Raw genomic sequence first — 19,171 nt, forward strand, 5'->3', positions numbered from 1 at the left:
AGTTACTTTGGTGAAGTTACACATTTGATCAGTTCATGCATTCCCTGAAAACCTTGCCTTTGGCTTTGTTAGCACCATGCTATGCTGTTTGAGCTACAGGAAGGATCAGCATTAGGGGTTGGAATAATTTGGTACCTCAATTTTTTTTTTAAATATTCTTGAGGTCACGATTCGATAAAAAAATCGATTCCCGATTTTTTTATAAAATATTATTTTATTTTAAATCTATTATTATGCATAGATTTTATTTTAGTTTCCTGTTTTGTGTTACTTTTCTTATTTTAATATTAAAAATAGGAAAATAGGAACAAAGAAGCAAATTACAAACAATAGGACAAATACAACAGAAAAAAGAAAAACTTTTTCAGGTACAGTAGCATAATAAAACAGTTGCGAGTAAAACACTGTATAGTCTTCACTGTATTAATTAAATATGAATTGATTTGTATTAAAGATAAAAAGTTATTAAGGCAAAAGCAGTGAGTGTTTTTTATTAACATTATTTAAATGGATGGCAACAGTTTATGAGGCTGTTGCCCTTTAAGAATGAATCAAATTTGTTTTCGTTCACGTAGGACATAACATACTCTGTTAACATTTAATACTCCACAGTCCACATGATGTGCATTTTGACATAATTGTGCGTGTAGCTGTGAAAGAGAACTGAATTTGAGATTGCATGCATGTAAGCGGCAGGATCTGTGCACGTACTTCGGCTTTGTGTCTGTCAGTGCGAGCACCACATTGAGTCCTTGTTTGGGGCTTATTGTGATTAACGTCAATAACTTTAAGTAGCCTTAAGTAGTACCGCAAAGTTAAAGACTTTAGAAAATTGATGTTTAAAATTTGTGAATCGATGCAAATCGGTAGAAGATATAATTGCGATTCGTATATGAATAGGTTTTTCCACCACCACTAATAGTATCAGGACTCTACTGGAAAATAGACATGGAAAATGTTATTGTTACACACCTCAGTATCTTCAGCTGGCATTTTGGACTCTTCAGTCCATCAGAGAGCAGATTCACTCCTAAATCCTGCAGGTCATTGTTACTCAGATCCAGCTCTCTCAGGACACAGTTTGAGGATTGTAGAGCTGAAGCCACAATTTCACAGGACTGACCAGTGAGATTACAGCTGGACAATCTGAAAGAGAGCCAAATACAAGTTTCATTGAGTGTAATATACAGCTATGTCTACTCAATATTTAAATTTATATTTTACATTTATTCATTTAGCAGATGCATTTATCCAAAGCGACTTGCAAATGAGAACAATAGAAGCAGTTAAACTAACAATAGGACAACAATATGCAAGTGCTATGACCCTTCCGAGTTTGAATCTAATGTAGTATGTGAACTTTTTTTTAATAGATAATAGATGTAGAAAATTGAACTGACCCCTCCTTGAACTGCCACCTTACCATGGTGGAGGGGTTTGAGTACCCGAATGAACCTAGGAGCTATGTTGTCTGGGGCTATATGCCCCTGGTAGGGTCTCCCAAGGCAAACAGGTCCTAGGCGACGGGTCAGACTAAGAGCGGTTCAAAAACCCTTATGATGACAAAAAAAATGAGGACCGTGACGTCGCCCGGTATGGCGCAGCCGGGGCCCCACCCTGGAGCCAGGCCCGGGGTTGGGGCTCGTATGCGAGCGCCTGGTGGTCGGGCCTCCCCCCATGGGGTCCGGCCGGGCTCAGCCCGAAGGAGCGACGTGGGGCCACCCTCCCATGGACCCACCACCTACAGGAGGGACCGTAAGGGGCCGGTGCTAAGTGAATCGGGTGGCAGTCGAAGGCGGGGGCCTAGACAACCCGATCCCTGGACGTGGAATCTAGCTCTAGGGACATGGAATGTCACCTCTCTGGCGGGGAAGGAGCCTGAGGTTGTGCGTGAGGTTCAGAGATTCCGACTAGAGATAGTTGGGATCACCTCTACGCACGGCTTGGGCTCTGGAACCACACTCCTCGAGAGAGGATGGACTCTTCACCACTCTGGAGTTGCCCATGGTGAGAGGCGGCGGGCTGGTGTGGGTTTGCTTATAGCCCCCCAGCTCAGCCGCCATGTGTTGGAGTTCACCCCGGTGAACGAGAGGGTCGCTTCCCTACGCCTTCGGGTCGGGGATAGGTCTCTCACTGTCGTTTGTGCTTACGGGCCGAACGGCAGTGCAGAGTACCCGGCCTTCTTGGAGTCTCTGGGAAGGGTGCTGGAAAGTGCTCCGACTGGGGACTCCGTCGTTCTACTGGGGGACTTCAACGCCCACGTGGGCAGCGACAGTGACACCTGGAGGGGCGTGATTGGGAGGAACGGCCCCCCTGATCTGAACCCGAGTGGTGTTCTGTTATTGGACTTCTGTGCTAGTTACAGCTTGTCCATAACGAACACCATGTTCAAGCATAAGGGTGTCCATCAGTGCACATGGCACCAGGACAACCTAGGCCGGAGGTCGATGATCGACTTTGTGGTCGTTTCATCCGACCTCCGGCCGTATGTCTTGGACACTCGGGTGAAGAGAGGGGCGGAGCTGTCAACTGATCACCACCTGGTGGTGAGTTGGATCCGATGGCGGGGGAGGAAGCTGGACAGACTCGGCAGACCCAAACGTACTGTGAGGGTCTGTTGGGAACGTTTGGCCGAATCTCCTGTCAGAGAGATCTTCAACTCCCACCTCCGGCAGAGCTTCGACCAGATCCCGAGGGAGTCTGGAGATATTGAGTCCGAGTGGACCATGTTCTCTGAATTTGTTTGTTTATTGTTTATTCACAGAACAACAAGTTCCTGCAAAAAGGACTACCCAGAAGCCATACCGGCTTATAAATAGGGCCCTTAAAGACACATAGCCTAATCAGCACTAATAACAACAAATACTAATTCACCCAGTCAATACCCATCTACACCAATAACACCACCATTCACCACAAAATATCCTCCCACCAGTCAGCATACATCACACATCTCATCCACCCCTCAAACAACGCCAATAATAGGGGTATTCAAACATCACAAAAAAAATAAAAAAAAATAAAAAATCAAATAAGTCAATAAAATATGAAACCTTCAGCCTTATGGTGTCTATCAAGCATAATGTTGTAACAATTTGTGTTTAAAATGCTTTTTAAATATATCAAGAGAAGGTAGTTCCTTTATAGAATTGTCAATCTCATTCCAGATCCCAGGACCCTTACATGCTATACTAAAACTAGTACACTTCATCTTGCGCTTTTTCCCTCGTAATAGAGTTCTCCTTCTAGTGTTATGGTCATGCATAGACGAGGTTACTGGAATGAGACGGCAAAGTGTTGGATGCAGTTTATGAACTACATTATACATAATACAAGCATTTTGAAAACTATTGCACTCAGCGAGCTTCAGAAGCTCATACCTTTAGAAAAGCGGACCAGAGGGAGCATCATAATTTGCCCATGATATAACACGTATAACTTTCTTCTGTAGAATCTGCAATTTTTCAAGATGGCTTGGATATGTGTTACACCATATAATATTACAATAATTTAGATGTGATTCAAAAAGTGACCGGTACAGTGTTAGAAGAGCATCAAAAGGAAGATCATATCTTAATTTATAGAACAAACCAACATATTTTGACAATTCCTTTGTTAAAAACTCTATATGTTGTTTAAAGTTTAAGGACTCATCCAAATAAATTCCTAAGAATTTGATGTTCTCTACTCTTTCAATTACTTTGTTATGTATTTTGACTTGTATACTTTCAATGTTTGTCCGACTTCTATTTGAACGAAATATAATAAATTTAGTTTTAGATACATTTACAGATAATTTATTGTATTTAAACCAACTATCTACTTTAACTAATTCCTCATTAACAAGCTTTTGTAAAACATCAAGATTTTTATGAGACAAAAAAAGATTAGTGTCATCTGCAAAAATAACCTGATGAAAAATATTTGATGAACTTATAATGTCATTTACATACAAAATAAAAAGAAGTGGACCTAATATGGAGCCCTGGGGGACTCCACAAACAATAACTGTGCATTCTGAATAACAACTGTTTATTTGGACAAATTGCTCCCTATCAGTTAGGTAGCTTTTGAACCAGCTGAGTGCCTTCCCTCTGACACCATAATGTTGCAATTTCCCAATTAAAATTTCTAAATCAATAGTGTCGAAGGCTTTTGATAAATCTAAAAATACACCAATACCAGTCTCACCATTATCTATAGCATCATTAATTTTCTCGATGAGATCCAAAATTGCCAAACAAGTAGAGCTCTTTTTCCTAAATCCATATTGAGATGGAATGAGTATATTCATTTTATCCAGGTAACCACTAAGTCTATTGTACACAACCCTCTCAAGCACCTTGGAAAAAGTAGGCAAAATGGATATAGGTCGATAGTTTTGTAAATGATTTTTATCACCAGATTTATAAATAGGTATAACTTTTGCAATTTTTGTCATTTTTGGTACTACACCATGAGATAAAGATAGGTTTATACAATAGACAAGTGGATCTAGAATTTCAATTGCAATAGATTTAACAACTTTGCTACATATATCATCCACGCCAGCAGTATAAGAGCTTTTCATATTCATAATAATTTTCAAAACTTCCATTTTGTCGGTAGGTGTTAAAAAAAAAGAATTTAAATAATTCCCTTTTAAATATTGTTGGTATGAAGCTCCCCCTGGAGGATTTATGGATTTAGAAATAGTTTCACCTATAGAGATGAAATAGTTGTTAAAACCTTTGGCAAGATCGTCATCATTGAGATAGTGGTTATCATTATGTTTGACATTAATTTCTGGAAGGACAGTTGCTTTTTGATTCCGGCTGAGCACAGTATTTAGTACTCTCCAGCATTGCTTTTGATCACCACGAGAAGCCTTAATTAAATCAGTGTAGTAATTCCGCTTCCTTATTCGTATTAACTTAGTGAGTCTATTTCTAAATGTAGAATATTTTACTTTATTATCATTAGTTGGATTTTTAATGTAGCATTTGTAAAGCTTATTTTTCCTTTTAATTGATTTTAGGATTCCCTTTGTAAGACAATTATTTTGATTGCTTGTATCTCCTTTAACAATTTTTTCTGGTATAGTGATATTAATACTGTTGGTTAATTCATTGATGAAAGCATTATAGGCTTCTTCCGGAGTATTCCAGCTAAATACAGAATCCCATGTTTTATGCCTAAGATTATCAAGCAATTTATCTAAATATTTTCCTGTTAATACTTTTATGCTTTTTTTAGGAGGTAATATCTTCTTTTGTTGTTGCCTGGTCTTAGTATCCAGGTCTATGAAAAGTACAATTGGAAAATGATCTGTGATGTCTGACATAATTACACCTGAATCAAAATGTACATTTGTATTTGTAATAATATTATAAATAGTGGACTTAGTTGTTTCTGTTACTCTCGTATATGAGCTTATAGTTGGAAAAAAATTTGAAGAATACAAACAATTTAAGAAATCATTTTTCGCACCGTCATCTTTAGCTAAGTTGATGTTGAAATCGCCAAGAATAAAACAATGTTTATTCATGTAATTGATGCTACTTAATATTTCATCCAGTTTGATCAAGAAACAATTTAAGTCAGAGTCAGGAGGTCGATAGACTATTCCAACAATTATACCTTTCATATTTTCATTATGTATTTCAATAAATAAGGAATCTGATAACCCATCATCCAAAAGCAGGTCATCCCGAACAGTTACACTCTGCTGTATATTGACATATAAGCACACACCCCCTCCCGGTCTGCTTGTTCTATTTTTATTATACAGCACATAGCCGTCCATGTTGAGTGTGTTCAGATATGACCGCTCATTTATCCAGGTTTCACTACATCCGATAATATTAAACTTATGATCTATACTAGCTAAGAGAGCTAGTAAGTCATTATGATGCTTTATTAGGCTTCTCGTGTTAAGATGTAATAAAGAAAAAGGAAGTTTATTAAACTCTACTAAATTTTCAGGCAAGACACATTTACATCTAAGTTTTTCAAAGCAATGTTGGTCAAGCACTTCATGATTCCTAAAGGTAATTAATTCATCAAACCCCATGTAATATCTATATTAAAAAATGGTTGAAATCCCATAGTGTAAATTTTAGAACATTTTAAACCCCATATAGAACCTATAAAATCCATCCCTCGATGGTAAATAACAAGTTTACCCTTTTATCACTGAGTAAAATTGACTTATCAATCTACAATGTTTAGTCTATATTCAGTTAACCCAAACCCACTAACTTCCACAAACTTCCAACCCCACCAAAAAAAAAAAAAAAAAAAAAAATTTTTTTATATATATAAGAGACTCACTCAACTATGACTTTTGCTGGATCAGAGCCAACAAGTCAGTACAAAGATATATATTTACTCACATAGTTTATAGTCAACTAGTCGTTACACAGTCCAGGATTATAGACGCAGTTTTTTGACATCAGACAGCTTATTTAAGACATGCCTCTGATCCGACTTGGTCAGTAAATACAGGCGTCCGTCCTGAGTCCAGTTGGCTGCAAGTTTGTCCTTATACTTTTTCCGCAGATCGTCCAGTAGTTTGGCCCGCTTCGCAGTTAAGCTCTCCATGATGTACATCTTTGGTGTTGATCCCTTTAGTCGTTTTTTCGTCCTGTAAACCATGTCTCTAATATTGTAATTAGAAAACTTAACTATAATCCCTCTTGGTCTTTCCCTCCCGAATCTGGATCCCAAACGGTGACACCTGTCGATGTCTCCAGGCTTCACATCAATATTAAGATTGGATTTCATAATGTTCACAATCACATTACTTGTATTTTCACGGTCATTCTCCGGGACACCATAGAGGACAAGACAGTTTCGCCTGGAGTACTGTTCTTGCTCATCCAAGTTGTCCTCCATTTCATTGTATTTGTTTTGTAGATCGATTACTTTGTCAACCGTGTCTTGCAATTCAAATTTCAGTGAGTCTTTTACAGATTCGGCGATAGAGGCAGTAATGGCTTGTTTAATAGGTTCAATCAAGGAATCAACCAATAATTGACTAATTTTACGAATAAAGCCATAATCCTGGAAAAGTGCATCAATCTGTTTGCTTACTGTGTCCTCAATGGCAGCAATTTGCGCAGGTTGTTGCATTTCCCCCGCAGAAGGAGCTCCACTTTTACCCCGAGGCATCCTGAGATGTTTTGGCGTCTCTCCGAGTGACTCTCCGAGTCACGCCGAACGTAGGAAGTCAAGCCGTGCCAGGCCGAATATACAAACTTGTTACAAGAGTCTTCGTCTAATATAATGTCGTAGGGTTGCAAACACCTTTAGGCACACAGCAGAGGCAAACCGCTGGTCAAATGCACCAAAAAATCATAGTATTTGTTAGGTTTTGCTGGATGATCCAAGCAGTGTTTTACCAGCACGCGCGTCGCGTTGATGACGTCATTTTGACTCCACCTCCATTGTCAACGCGGCCACTCGGAGCTGTGGCCGTAAGGTCTCCGGTGCCTGTCGAGGCGGCAATCCCCGAACCCGGTGGTGGACACTGGAAGTAAGGGATGCCGTCAAGCTGAAGAAGGAGTCCTATCGGGCCTGGCTGGCTTGTGGGACTCCTGAGGCAGCTGATGGGTACCGACGGGCCAAGCGGACTGCAGCCCGGGTGGTTGTGGAGGCAAAAACTCGGGCCTGGGAGGAGTTCGGTGAGGCCATGGAGAAGGACTATCGGTCGGCCTCGAAGAGATTCTGGCAAACCGTCCGGCGCCTCAGGAGGGGGAAGCAGTGCCCTACCAACGCTGTTTACAGTGGAGGTGGGCAGCTGTTGACCTCGACTGGGGATATCACCGGACGGTGGAAGGAATACTTCGAGGATCTCCTCAATCCCGCCGTCACGTCTTCTATTGAGGAAGCAGAGGCTGAGGGCTCGGAGGCGGACTCGTCCATCACTCAAGCTGAAGTCACCGAGGTAGAGAAGCTGAAGAAACTCCTCGGTGGCAAGGCACCGGGGGTGGATGAGATCCGCCCTGAGTACCTCAAGTCTCTGGATGTTGTGGGGCTGTCTTGGCTGACACGCCTCTGCAGCATCGCGTGGCGGTCGGGGACAGTACCTTTGGACTGGCAGACCGGGGTGGTGGTCCCTCTTTTCAAGAAGGGGGATCGGAGGGTGTGCTCCAACTATAGGGGGATCACACTTCTCAGCCTCCCTGGGAAAGTCTATGCCAGGGTACTGGAGAGGAGAATCCGGCCGATAGTAGAACCTCGGATTCAGGAGGAACAGTGTGGTTTTCGTCCCGGTCGTGGAACACTGGACCAGCTCTATACCCTCTACAGGGTGCTGGAGGGCTCATGGGAGTTTGCCCAACCAATCCACATGTGCTTTGTGGATTTGGAGAAGGCATTCGACTGTGTCCCTCGCGGCGGCCTGTGGAGGGTGCTCCGGGAGTATGGGGTCCGGGGCCCTTTGCTAAGGGCTATCCGGTCCCTGTACGACCGGAGCAGGAGCTTGGTTCGTATTGCCAGCAGTAAGTCAGACTTGTTCCCGGTGCGTGTTGGACTCCGGCAGGGCTGCCCTTTGTCGCCGGTTCTGTTCATAATTTTTATGGACAGAATTTCTAGGCGCAGCCAGGGGCCGGAGGGGGTCAGGTTTGGGGACCACACGATTTCATCTTTGCTCTTTGCGGATGATGTTGTCGTGTTGGCCTCATCAAGCCAGGACCTCCAGCATGCACTGAGACGGTTTGCAGCCGAGTGTGAAGCGGCTGGGATGAAAATCAGCACCTCCAAATCCGAGGCCATGGTTCTCAGTCGGAAAAGGGTGGTTTGCCCGCTTCAGGTTGGTGGAGAGCTCCTGCCTCAAGTGGAGGAGTTTAAGTATCTTGGGGTCTTGTTCACGAGTGAGGGAAGGATGGAACGGGAGATTGACAGGCGGATCGGTGCAGCTTCTGCAGTAATGCGGTCCCTGTACCGGTCTGTCGTGGTGAAGAAGGAGCTGAGCCGCAAGGCGAAGCTCTCGATTTACCAGTCAATCTACGTTCCTACTCTCACCTATGGTCATGAGCTGTGGGTCATGACCGAAAGGACAAGATCCCGGATACAAGTGGCCGAAATGAGCTTTCTCCGCAGGGTGGCTGGGCGATCCCTTAGAGATAGGGTGAGAAGCTCGGTCACTCGGGAGGAGCTCAGAGTAGAGCCGCTGCTCCTCCACATCGAGAGGGGTCAGTTGAGGTGGCTCGGGCATCTTTTCCGGATGCCTCCTGGACGCCTTCCCAGGAAGGTGTTCCGGGCATGTCCCACCGGGAGGAGACCCCGGGGAAGACCTAGGACACGCTGGAGAGACTATGTCTCCCGGCTGGCCTGGGAACGCCTCGGTGTCCCCCCGGAAGAGCTGGAGGAAGTGTCTAGGGAGAGGGAAGTCTGGGCATCCCTGCTTAGACTGCTGCCCCCGCGACCCGGCCCCGGATAAGCGGTAGAAGATGGATGGATGGATGGATAGATGTAGAAAAGAAGATAAAGTGTTAGCATTAATGGATCAAGTGTTGCCGAAAAAGATGCGTCTTCAGCCGTTTCTTGAAAATGGTCAAGGACTCAGCAGTTCTGGTTGGGCAGGTCATTCCACCCACATGGAACAGACCAGAAAAACGTCAAAGAAAGATTTTGTGCCTCTTTGAGATGGTACCACAAGATGGCGTTCACTTGCAGAGTGCAAGTTTCTGGATGGCATGTAAGTCTGAAGTGATGAGTTTAGGTAAAAGGGAGCAGAGCCAGTGGTTGTAGGCAAAAGTTAGTGACATGAATTTAATGCGAGCGGCAACTGGCTACCAGTGCAATTTTGTGAGGAGAGGAGTGATGTGGGCTCTTTTCAGCTCTTTAAAGACCACTCTAGCTGCAGCATTTTGGATCAGTTGCAGAAGTTTGACAGTGCAAGCTGGAAGACCTGCCAGGAGAGCATTACAATAGTCCAGTCTGGATAGAACAAGTGCTTGGACAATGAGTTGTGTAGCATGCTCTGATAGGGCCTGATCCTCCTAATGTTGTATAAGGAAAATCTGCAGGACGGGGAGGTTCTAGCAATGTGGTCTGTAAAGTTCAATTGATCATGAATCACAACTCCAAGGTTCCTAGCTGACCTTGATGGAGTCATGGATGAGGAACCTAGCTGAATGAAGAAGTTGTGGTGTAGTGTTGGGTTGGCCGGGACCACAAGCAACTCTGTCTTCGCAAGGTTTAGATGAAAGGTGGTGGTCCTTCATCAAGACAGAAATGTCTGTCAGGCAGGCTGAGATGTGAGCAGCAACCGTTGGATCATCAGGCTGGAATGAGAGGTAGAGTTGTGTGTCATCAGCGTAGCAGTGATAGGAAAAGCCATGTTTCTGAATCACAGATCCTAGTGATGTCATGTCATCTAACCCCTCCACGACACCACGAAGGACCTACCTGAGAGGTATATATATTAAGCATAGCGTCAATTCTGGCAGGTCACGTTAGTCAAGCTCGTATCAGCTAACTCTCAGCTGATCCACGTCTACCAATAAGAATACGACGCCTATCACTGTATACATATATAAGTTCCTTCAGTATTATCAGCAGCTATCGTGTTTCTCAGGAGCTAATTAAATGGCGAAATTCAGCAGGCAAATCACATCATCTCACAAGGAATTGTGCAATTGGGAATTTAGCGAGAGGAATTCATTCCCCACAAGGATTTCACCTCAGATTCCTGAGGACCTCATTTACCCCATAGGGCCTCATTGGCCGACTAGAGTCTGGTCCTCAGAAATAATATCTCTCCTCAACAGCTTGCCGTGGCCGATACTGAAAAGGAGTGTGGAAGAAATTTTATATGTTCTATATGTTTGCATTTTCTTATTTCATAGAATCTTAGAAATATGATGATAATCAGATGAATGTAGTGTTGATACATACCCTTATGAATATATGTATGTGTATGTCCTTGTATATGACTGGACAAAAGTTAATATGACTGAATGTATGACCGAGACAGAGAGTCTCCATTCAAGGGTGTAATATGATTAAATAAGAAAGACAAATCTAAACAATGTGTTAGTTATGGCTAAGATGTATCTTGATGTAGCTTCGGGAAAACAACCTTGGGGGAGGAACAACTATAAAGAATGAAGGATACCCCCCCACTCGTTGTCACACTCTGCAGGCACTTTGTAATGACTGTATGACTGCTGACCTTTCCTTGCAAGGGAATAAATAATTTTTAAAGACAATTGATACCTGTTTGTCTCTTATTCAGTGATGTAAAATTGTTTGCCACTACAGGAGAGACCTTCTGTCTCAGGCACAGAGGACGATATTCCATCCCTGGCTTGAACTATGGAATCTTCATCTCTGGCCCCTGACGGGGACCGGCAGAGAGATGCTGGACTTCCAGCGGATGTGATTGACACCATTCTGAGTGCTAGGACCCTTTCCACCAGAAGAATGTACGCCCTTAAGTGGCACGTCTTTGAAAGGTGGTGTGCTACACATCATGCAGACCCAGTCCACTGCTAGATTGTTTCAGTGCTGAAGTTTCTGCAGGAATTGGTACCCCTTTAAAGAGACTTTGACAGCGTGAAAGCTACTGCCGGGTATCTCTCTGTGGGTCCTAAAGACAGTAAAAAGGAATGCGCTACCCTCCCTGTTTTAACGGTGTAGTTTCCACTACCGTGAAAAGAGTAGGCACATCTGCTGTCACAAAAAATAAATAAAATAGGGGACTGCGTCTGTTTTTAGATCTTTGAGGCTTGAACTGTTTGCTCAAGTTCAAGATACCAATTATCAAATTCAACATTTCTGGTCAACCTAATGAACAATTATAATATTAAATGTCTCAATACCTTTAAAAGAGACCTGCATTTGATTGCCAAGTTATGTAAAAACATGAAGTCTCTTCAATAAGTACAAGAATAAAACACTCACAGGGCTTTTCTGAAGTTGATCACAGCTGGTATCAGTCTTCTTCTACCCTCTTCTGATGTGTTGTATTTCTTGAAGTTCAGCTCATCCAGCACCTCCTCTGACATCTGAAGCATGTAGGTGATTGTTGAGCAGTGAGCAGCAGAGAGTCTCTCTGAGTGTTTGTCTGATTTCAAAAACTCCTGAATCTCCCTGGACAGAGTCTGATCTTTCACTTCCAGCAGACAGAGGAACAGATTGATAGATTTTTCAGTGGAGAGTCCATGTCCATCTTTGATCTTCTCTTTAATGTACTGTGTGATTCTCCTGATGCTTTCTGAGCTGTTCTCTGTGTGTGTCAGTAGATCCTGTAAAAGTCTCTGATTGGACTCCAGTGAGATGCCCAGAAGGAACCGCAGGAACAAATCCAGCTGTCCATTTTTGCTTTGTAGAGCTTCATTTACTGCTGCTTTTACCATATTATGCATTGCAAGAAAATGTATTGCTTCCATTGCAGTGCAAAGATGGTAGTGAAAAGCATAGAAAGCAGCGAGAAACTCCTGAATGCTCAGATGAATGAAGCTGTAGACTTTCCTCTGATGAAACACAGTTTCCTCCTTAAAGATCATAGTGCAAAACCCAGAATACACTGAGGCGTCAGTGACGTCTATGCCACTTTCTTTCAGGTCCTCCTCATAGAACATCACATTGCCCTTCATCAGCTGTTTGAAAGCCACTTCAGCAAGTTTCACAATCACTTCTCTGTTGGATTGCAGGAGTTGCTCTGGACCTCTCTCTTTATACTTCTGTTTCCTCATGTTGATCTGAATCAGCAGGAAGTGGATGTACATTTCAGTCAGAGTTTGAGGGATTTCTGCACTCAAATCTTCTTTCAGGAGCTTTTGAAGCACAGTGGATGAGATACAGCAGAATATGGGTATGTGGCACATGATGTTGAGACTTCTTGCTCTTCTGATGTGTGAGATGATTCTGCTGGCTTGATGCTCATCACTGATTCTCTTCCTGAAATATTCCTCCTTCTGAGGCTCATTGAATCCCTGAATCTCTGTAAGACGGTTGATGTATTTGGAGGGGATCTGACTGGCTGCTGCTGGTCTGGAGGTGATCCAGATGAGAGCAGAGGGAAGCAGCTCTCCTTTCATGAGCTTTGACATCAACACACCCATTGATGAAGTGTCAGTCACATCAGAAACTTTCTGAGCATCTGAAAACATCAGTGTCATTCTGCTTTCATCCAGACCGTCAAAGATGAACACAACTTTACACTCCTCATAAATCTTTGGGTCCAGATCTTGAAGTTCAGGATGAAAGTCCAGCAGAAGTCTGTGAAGACTGTACTGACCATCTCGGATCAAGTTTAGCTCTCGAAATGGAAGCACAAAAATGAAATCTACATCCTGATTGGCTTTTTCCTCTGCCCAGTCCAGAATGAACTTCAACACAGAGATGGTTTTTCCGATTCCAGCGATGCCTTTAGTAAGAACAGTTTTGATTTGGTCTTTCTCCTTACATACTAGTTCAGGTGAGGCTTTAAAGATGTCATTGCAGGAGATTGGAGTGTCTTGTGAGTGTTGTGTTCTGGCTGTTTTCTCCATCTGTAAAACCTCATGTTCTTCATTCATTATTTCACTCTCACCCTCTATGACATAGAGCTGTGTGTAGATCCTTTTCAGGATGGTTTGATTCTCTTGGAGTTTTATTCCCTCAAATAATCTCTCATACTTGTTCTTCATGCTGGTTTTGTGTCTGTCTTTGACCCTCTGTAGTTCTTCATCCACTGGTTTCTGCAGGACTCTATTTTCCTCCTTCAAGGCTGTTTGTGTGTAACAGTGACCAAAACCAACAGAACTGGATCTTCCCATGAATTTGTGTGTTTGTAGAACAGGATGTGTTTTAGATCTCTTTCTGCACTGAGGACAGTCAAAGTTTTCTGATGGTCTACACTGATCCCAGTTGAACCTGATGCACTGTCTGCAGAAACTGTGTCCACAGTTGATAGAGACCGGATCTCGTAGTCCCTGCTCACAGACTCCACATCTGGACTGACTGTGGTTTAGATAATCCTTCCCACAACTGCAGAGACAAAGCACAGACATCACCTAACATTTAGACAACACAATCTGTTCCTCTTCACAGATATGAAAAGTCTACACACCCCTGTTAAAACAGCTAGGTTTTTTTATGTAAAAAAAAAAAAAAATTATTTGAATTGTATAGGAAATAAATAGTATATTTGGCTTGAGGTCCTTGGTAGGCTTGCTCCGATTGATCGGCTACCGATCGCTATCAGCCGGTAATCGCTTCTAATGATTGGATCGGTAATCTCTCAATTTGACTTTCTTCAGTGAGAGATACGGCATGCATGCAGTGGCACTGATGCAGGTATAATAATTATATAGCTGAAAGTGAGGTACAATTCATTATTTTCTTTATTAAATAACTTACAAAGTAATTTGAAAACTTTCTGTGAGACGTAATTTCAAAACAGCATGAGTGAATCACCGCCTGCTCTCTCTTTTCCTCTCAAAATGCACAAATGGCTTTGCATCACCACATCGTGTCTGCACTATAACAGTTGACAGGGGAAGGCGGGAGGCCAATCTTGGATCTGCATGTCTTGAATAGGGCCCTTTCACAGACTCCCCGTTCAAGATGCTCATGCAGAAATGCATTCTCACATGCATTGACTCCCAGTATTGGCTAGCAGCGATCGACCTGAAGGACGCGTACTTCCATGTCTTGATTCTTCATCGACACAGACTGTTTCTCCACTTTGCGTTTGAGGGTCAAGCATATCAGTACAAGGTCCTACCCTTTGGGCTGTCCCTCTCTCCTTGTGTCTTTACCAAGGTCACAGAGGCTTCCCAGAGGCTTCCCTTCAGGGAGGTGGGAATTCGCATCCTCAACTATCACGACGACTGGCTCATTCTGGCCCAGTCTCAGGATCAGTTATGTGAACACATGGACCTGGTGCTCAGGCAACTCGGCCAGTTGGGGCTTCAGGTCAACTAGGAAAAGTGGTCTCCCTTGTGCACAGCATCTCTTTTTCGTTGGAAAGTTGGAATCGGTCAGTATGACAGCACATCTCACCAATGAGTTTGCACAATCTGTGCTGACCTGCCTGAATACAGGCGGTAGACAGCGGTTTCACTAAAACTACTTTCATTGGTGTGATGACACTATTACTTCAGTTAAAGCCCCCTCTATGAGGTGTGCCTATGCTTTGAAGTGGAGTCTGTTCACTGAGTGCTGTTCTTCCTGATGGGAACACCCCCAGAAATTCTGTGCTTTCCTTCCTTCAAGAGGGTTTGGAGCAAAGGCTGGCCTCCTCCACTTGAAGGCATCATGATGCAGTTGATGGCAGGTCACTGGGAAAGCATGACCTGGTCATCAGGATCCTGAGAAGCGCCAGGAGGTTAAACCATCCCAGGCCATGCCTCAACCTCTCCTGAGACCTCTCTGTGGCCCATTCGGGTCTACAGAGAGCTCCCTTCAACCCCCTAAAGCAGGGCTATTCAACTGGCAGCCCGCCAATCATCTCCATCCGGCCCGACGGTACCAACCTCCCTCCTCCTCTTTTCCTGGCGGTGCGGCTAATTTAGTTTGATACTCGCTCCGATTGACCTGAGAAACGTTTTACGTGCGAAAATTTCAGCAGTTATTTTATGCGTACCGAATTTATGTCGACTGAACCAGCGATACCAATCATTCATGAATTAATCATTTGGTTCGATTCTTTTTAAACGCACTTGCATAACGGTCTAAAACTAATCGATTCATTCGGACTGCTCCGTCACTGAATCATCTGAAGCGGTTTCTCGGTCAGGATAGTAACAACAAATAGCGCTGTTTTCAGTTGTTTCATTAATTGTTTCAACACGGCCCAGCACGGAGTTGAGTTTACTCCCGGTCCCGGACTCTAATATTAAACAGCGTTGCAACAACCAGTGGGAAGCATTTCAATTCAACAGACACCTCTCTGTTACAAACCACAAATCACTCGATGGTTTAACTAGTATTAAATCGGATGAAACAGCCTCAACACTCCCAACAAGACTGATGAGGAAAGCAGGAGAAACATTGTGGCATGAACGAAATTAAAAGATTTTAAATCCCCCTAATCACCACCCTTCTAAAAAATGTCCATAAATTATGTAGGCTACTGTAGTAATTTACCATGGGTTGGGCAGAAATGTGCAATATTTACACTCACCTAAAGGATTATTAGGAACACCTGTTCAATTTCTCATTAATGCAATTATCTAATCAACCAATCACATGGCAGTTGCTTCAATGCATTTAGGTGTGTGGTCCTGGTCAAGACAATCTCCTGAACTCCAAACTGAATGTCAGAATGGGAAAGAAAGGTGATTTAAGCAATTTTGAGCATGGCATGGTTGTTGGTGCCAGACGGGCCGGTCTGAGTATTTCACAATCTGCTCAATTACTGGGATTTTCACGCACAACCATTTCTAGGGTTTACAAAGAATGGTGTGAAAAGGGAAAAACATCCAGTATGCGGCAGTCCTGTGGGCGAAAATGCCTTGTTGATGCTAGAGGTCAGAGGAGAATGGGCCGACTGATTCAAGCTGATAGAAGAGCAACTTTGACTGAAATAACCACTCGTTACAACCAAGGTATGTAGCAAAGCATTTGTGAAGCCATAACACGCACAACCTTGAGGCGGATGGGTTACAACAGCAAAAGACCCCACCGGGTACCACTCATCTCCACTACAAATAGGAAAAAGAGGCTACAATTTGCACGAGCTCACCAAAATTGGACAGTTGAAGACTGGAAAAATGTTGCCTGGTCTGATGAGTCTCGATTTCTGTTGAGACATTCAGATGGTAGAGTCAGAATTTGGCGTAAACAGAATGAGAACATGGATCCATCATGCCTTGTTACCACTGTGCAGGCTGGTGGTGGTGGTGTAATGGTGTGGGGGATGTTTTCTTGGCACACTTTAGGCCCCTTAGTGCCAATTGGACATCGTTTAAATGCCACGGCCTACCTGAGCATTGTTTCTGACCATGTCCATCCCTTTATGACCACCATGTACCCATCCTCTGATGGCTACTTCCAGCAGGATAATGCACCATGTCACAAAGCTCGAATCATTTCAAATTGGTTTCTTGAACATGACAATGAGTTCACTGTATTAAAATGGCCCCCGCAGTCACCAGATCTCAACCCAATAGAGCATCTTTGGGATGTGGCGGAACGGGAGCTTTGTGCCCTGGATGTGCATCCAATGTGCATTTTCATCATAACAATTGTAAATAAAATAATTATTCACCAACAGCTATGAGTTTGTATAATTAATTTATTTGTTCCAAGGAAAATAGTTGTACACAGCTTTAAATTATCAAGTTTTTATTTATTATGGTTTTATATATCTGCATATTGTTGGGTACTACATTTTCAAGTAAATACCATACTTTTTTTAGGTTTACTTAAAATCCTGTCTCTGAAGACAGTTCATCTCACTGTGCTCGCTTCATTCAAGAGGGTGGGGGACCTGCAGGAATTTTCAGTAAGCGATCCGGATCGCCTTGAGTTCGGATACGTGCCCAAATTTCCCACCACTCCCTTTCGGGATCAGGTGGAGAACTCTCAAGCGCTACCCCCCTGAGGAGGCAGACCCAGCCCTCATGTTGCTGTGTCCCATTCAAGCACTTCACATTTAAGTGGACGGCACACAGAGCTTCAGAAGCTCAAAGCAGGTATTTGTCTGCTTTGAAGGTCAGCAAAAGGGAAAGACTGTCTCCAAACAGAGGTTGGCCCACTGGATGCAATCGCCTCGGAGTTCCTCCTGGGCATCGACGCACTGTGCCTCTCTGTGCACTGTGCAGACATCTGCAGAGCTGCGGACTGGGTGACACCTAACACAAAGATTCTATAATCTCAGAGTGGAACCGGTTTCAACCTTGAATCAAGTTCCTCCAGCATCCTTAGTCAGTAAGACGCGACAGAGGCACCTGACGCCGGGCCCAGTACTTGTGTGTATGCCCGGCCAGTCAGCCCTTGAACTGGGCTAGATTCCCATATGATGTGATTCCCCCTCGGTAATACCATATGTGTGTTGTCCATGATACGGTTACCCTGACGGTAAACCTATGTCTTTCCCTAGGCAGTTCTACTCTGCCCTGTCTCTGCGCCGGTAGTAGCTTCTCCCTGGCTAGGTAGGACCTACTGCTGAGATCTTCCATTTGAAGCACGATCAGTCCTTATGTGTAACCTCCACACGTTACCTCCCTCCATGCTGGTCCTATTTATACCCGTTTGTCCGGGTAGGTGTGAGACTACATTCAAATCTCACTGACCAATGTTCATTGGCTCATTTTGTTACCACTTGGAGGTGATTGGGCTCCCAGGTAAGACCCCATGACATCAGTCAGACATAACATCTCCGTTCCCTCCTTCAGGGAACGGGGGTTACTTTAGTAACCTAGATGTAACATCTTGGGTATTTTCATAATAACATATTTATAATGCAATTTATAATCAATATAGCGTTTATCACTGTATAGAATATTATAAAATAATAATTAATTTCTGCCTTATTCTGTGATAGCTGTGTTAAATGATAAAAGGAAGTTATTTAAGAAAGTTATTTAACACTCGATTGACGTTATGAAGTGCGTTTGGAGTAAAAACATAATTAAAAGTTCTCTTTTGTTGGACAACAGGTTTATAGACGCTTCTTATTAGAAGTTTGGGAAGATGTTTGGCGCGTGTTGGTTTTTCAAATGCACAGTATAAGCGGCTCAAACTCACAATGCTAACAGAGATGGAGCTTTTACTGCAAACTGCACAGCAAAATCCCCAGTGTTAAATTAACACCGCTCAGTGTTTATATAATCCACACTCTCAGAGTGTTATAAGTACCGAAGTAGTGTTAAAGTTAATGAGATAATTAAGTGATTAATTGAGTGATGATTGAGCATTATTGAAGACACCTAATGTTAACAAGCAGAATCACTGAAGGAGAAAATCACAAATTTTAAGTCACCATTATGGTAATCCGGTTTGCTTTAGTTGGGCTCTTGACCCTTACATTTTTAACTTTAGATTTAGTTTGGCTGTTGTAACTGAGTTATAACTGCCAGATGAACAAAGAGAAGATGTGATCTGGTGGTGTTGGTTATGTTTTTAACATAATCATTTTTTGACCTGAATCACTGAACTCACACAGAGTCTGATCTCTGAGTTAGATTTACTTTATTGATTAGAGCAGTAACTCTAATCAATAAAGATAATCAAATCTTTTATTTTAAAG

General features: G+C 43.1%; 1 protein-coding gene across 6 annotated transcripts in view; it reads right to left on the reverse strand.

Annotated features, from left to right (window-relative positions):
* Positions 1–19,171, reverse strand: part of LOC311304819 (protein NLRC3-like) — a 64,701-nt gene that overhangs the window by 32,211 nt on the left and 13,319 nt on the right. For all 6 annotated transcript variants that reach the window (XM_084432094.1, XM_084432096.1, XM_084432099.1 and 3 more), the window contains 2 exons: positions 11,893–13,962; positions 973–1,146 (listed from right to left, as the gene is read on the reverse strand). In XM_084432094.1, coding sequence (XP_084288220.1) covers positions 973–1,146; positions 11,893–13,962 — 2,244 coding nt within the window. The remainder of the gene's footprint in view (positions 1–972; positions 1,147–11,892; positions 13,963–19,171) is intronic.

The sequence above is a fragment of the Rutilus rutilus genome (assembly GCF_951802725.1).
Source record: "Rutilus rutilus genome assembly, chromosome: 15".
Classification (NCBI taxonomy): Eukaryota; Metazoa; Chordata; class Actinopteri; order Cypriniformes; family Leuciscidae; genus Rutilus; species Rutilus rutilus.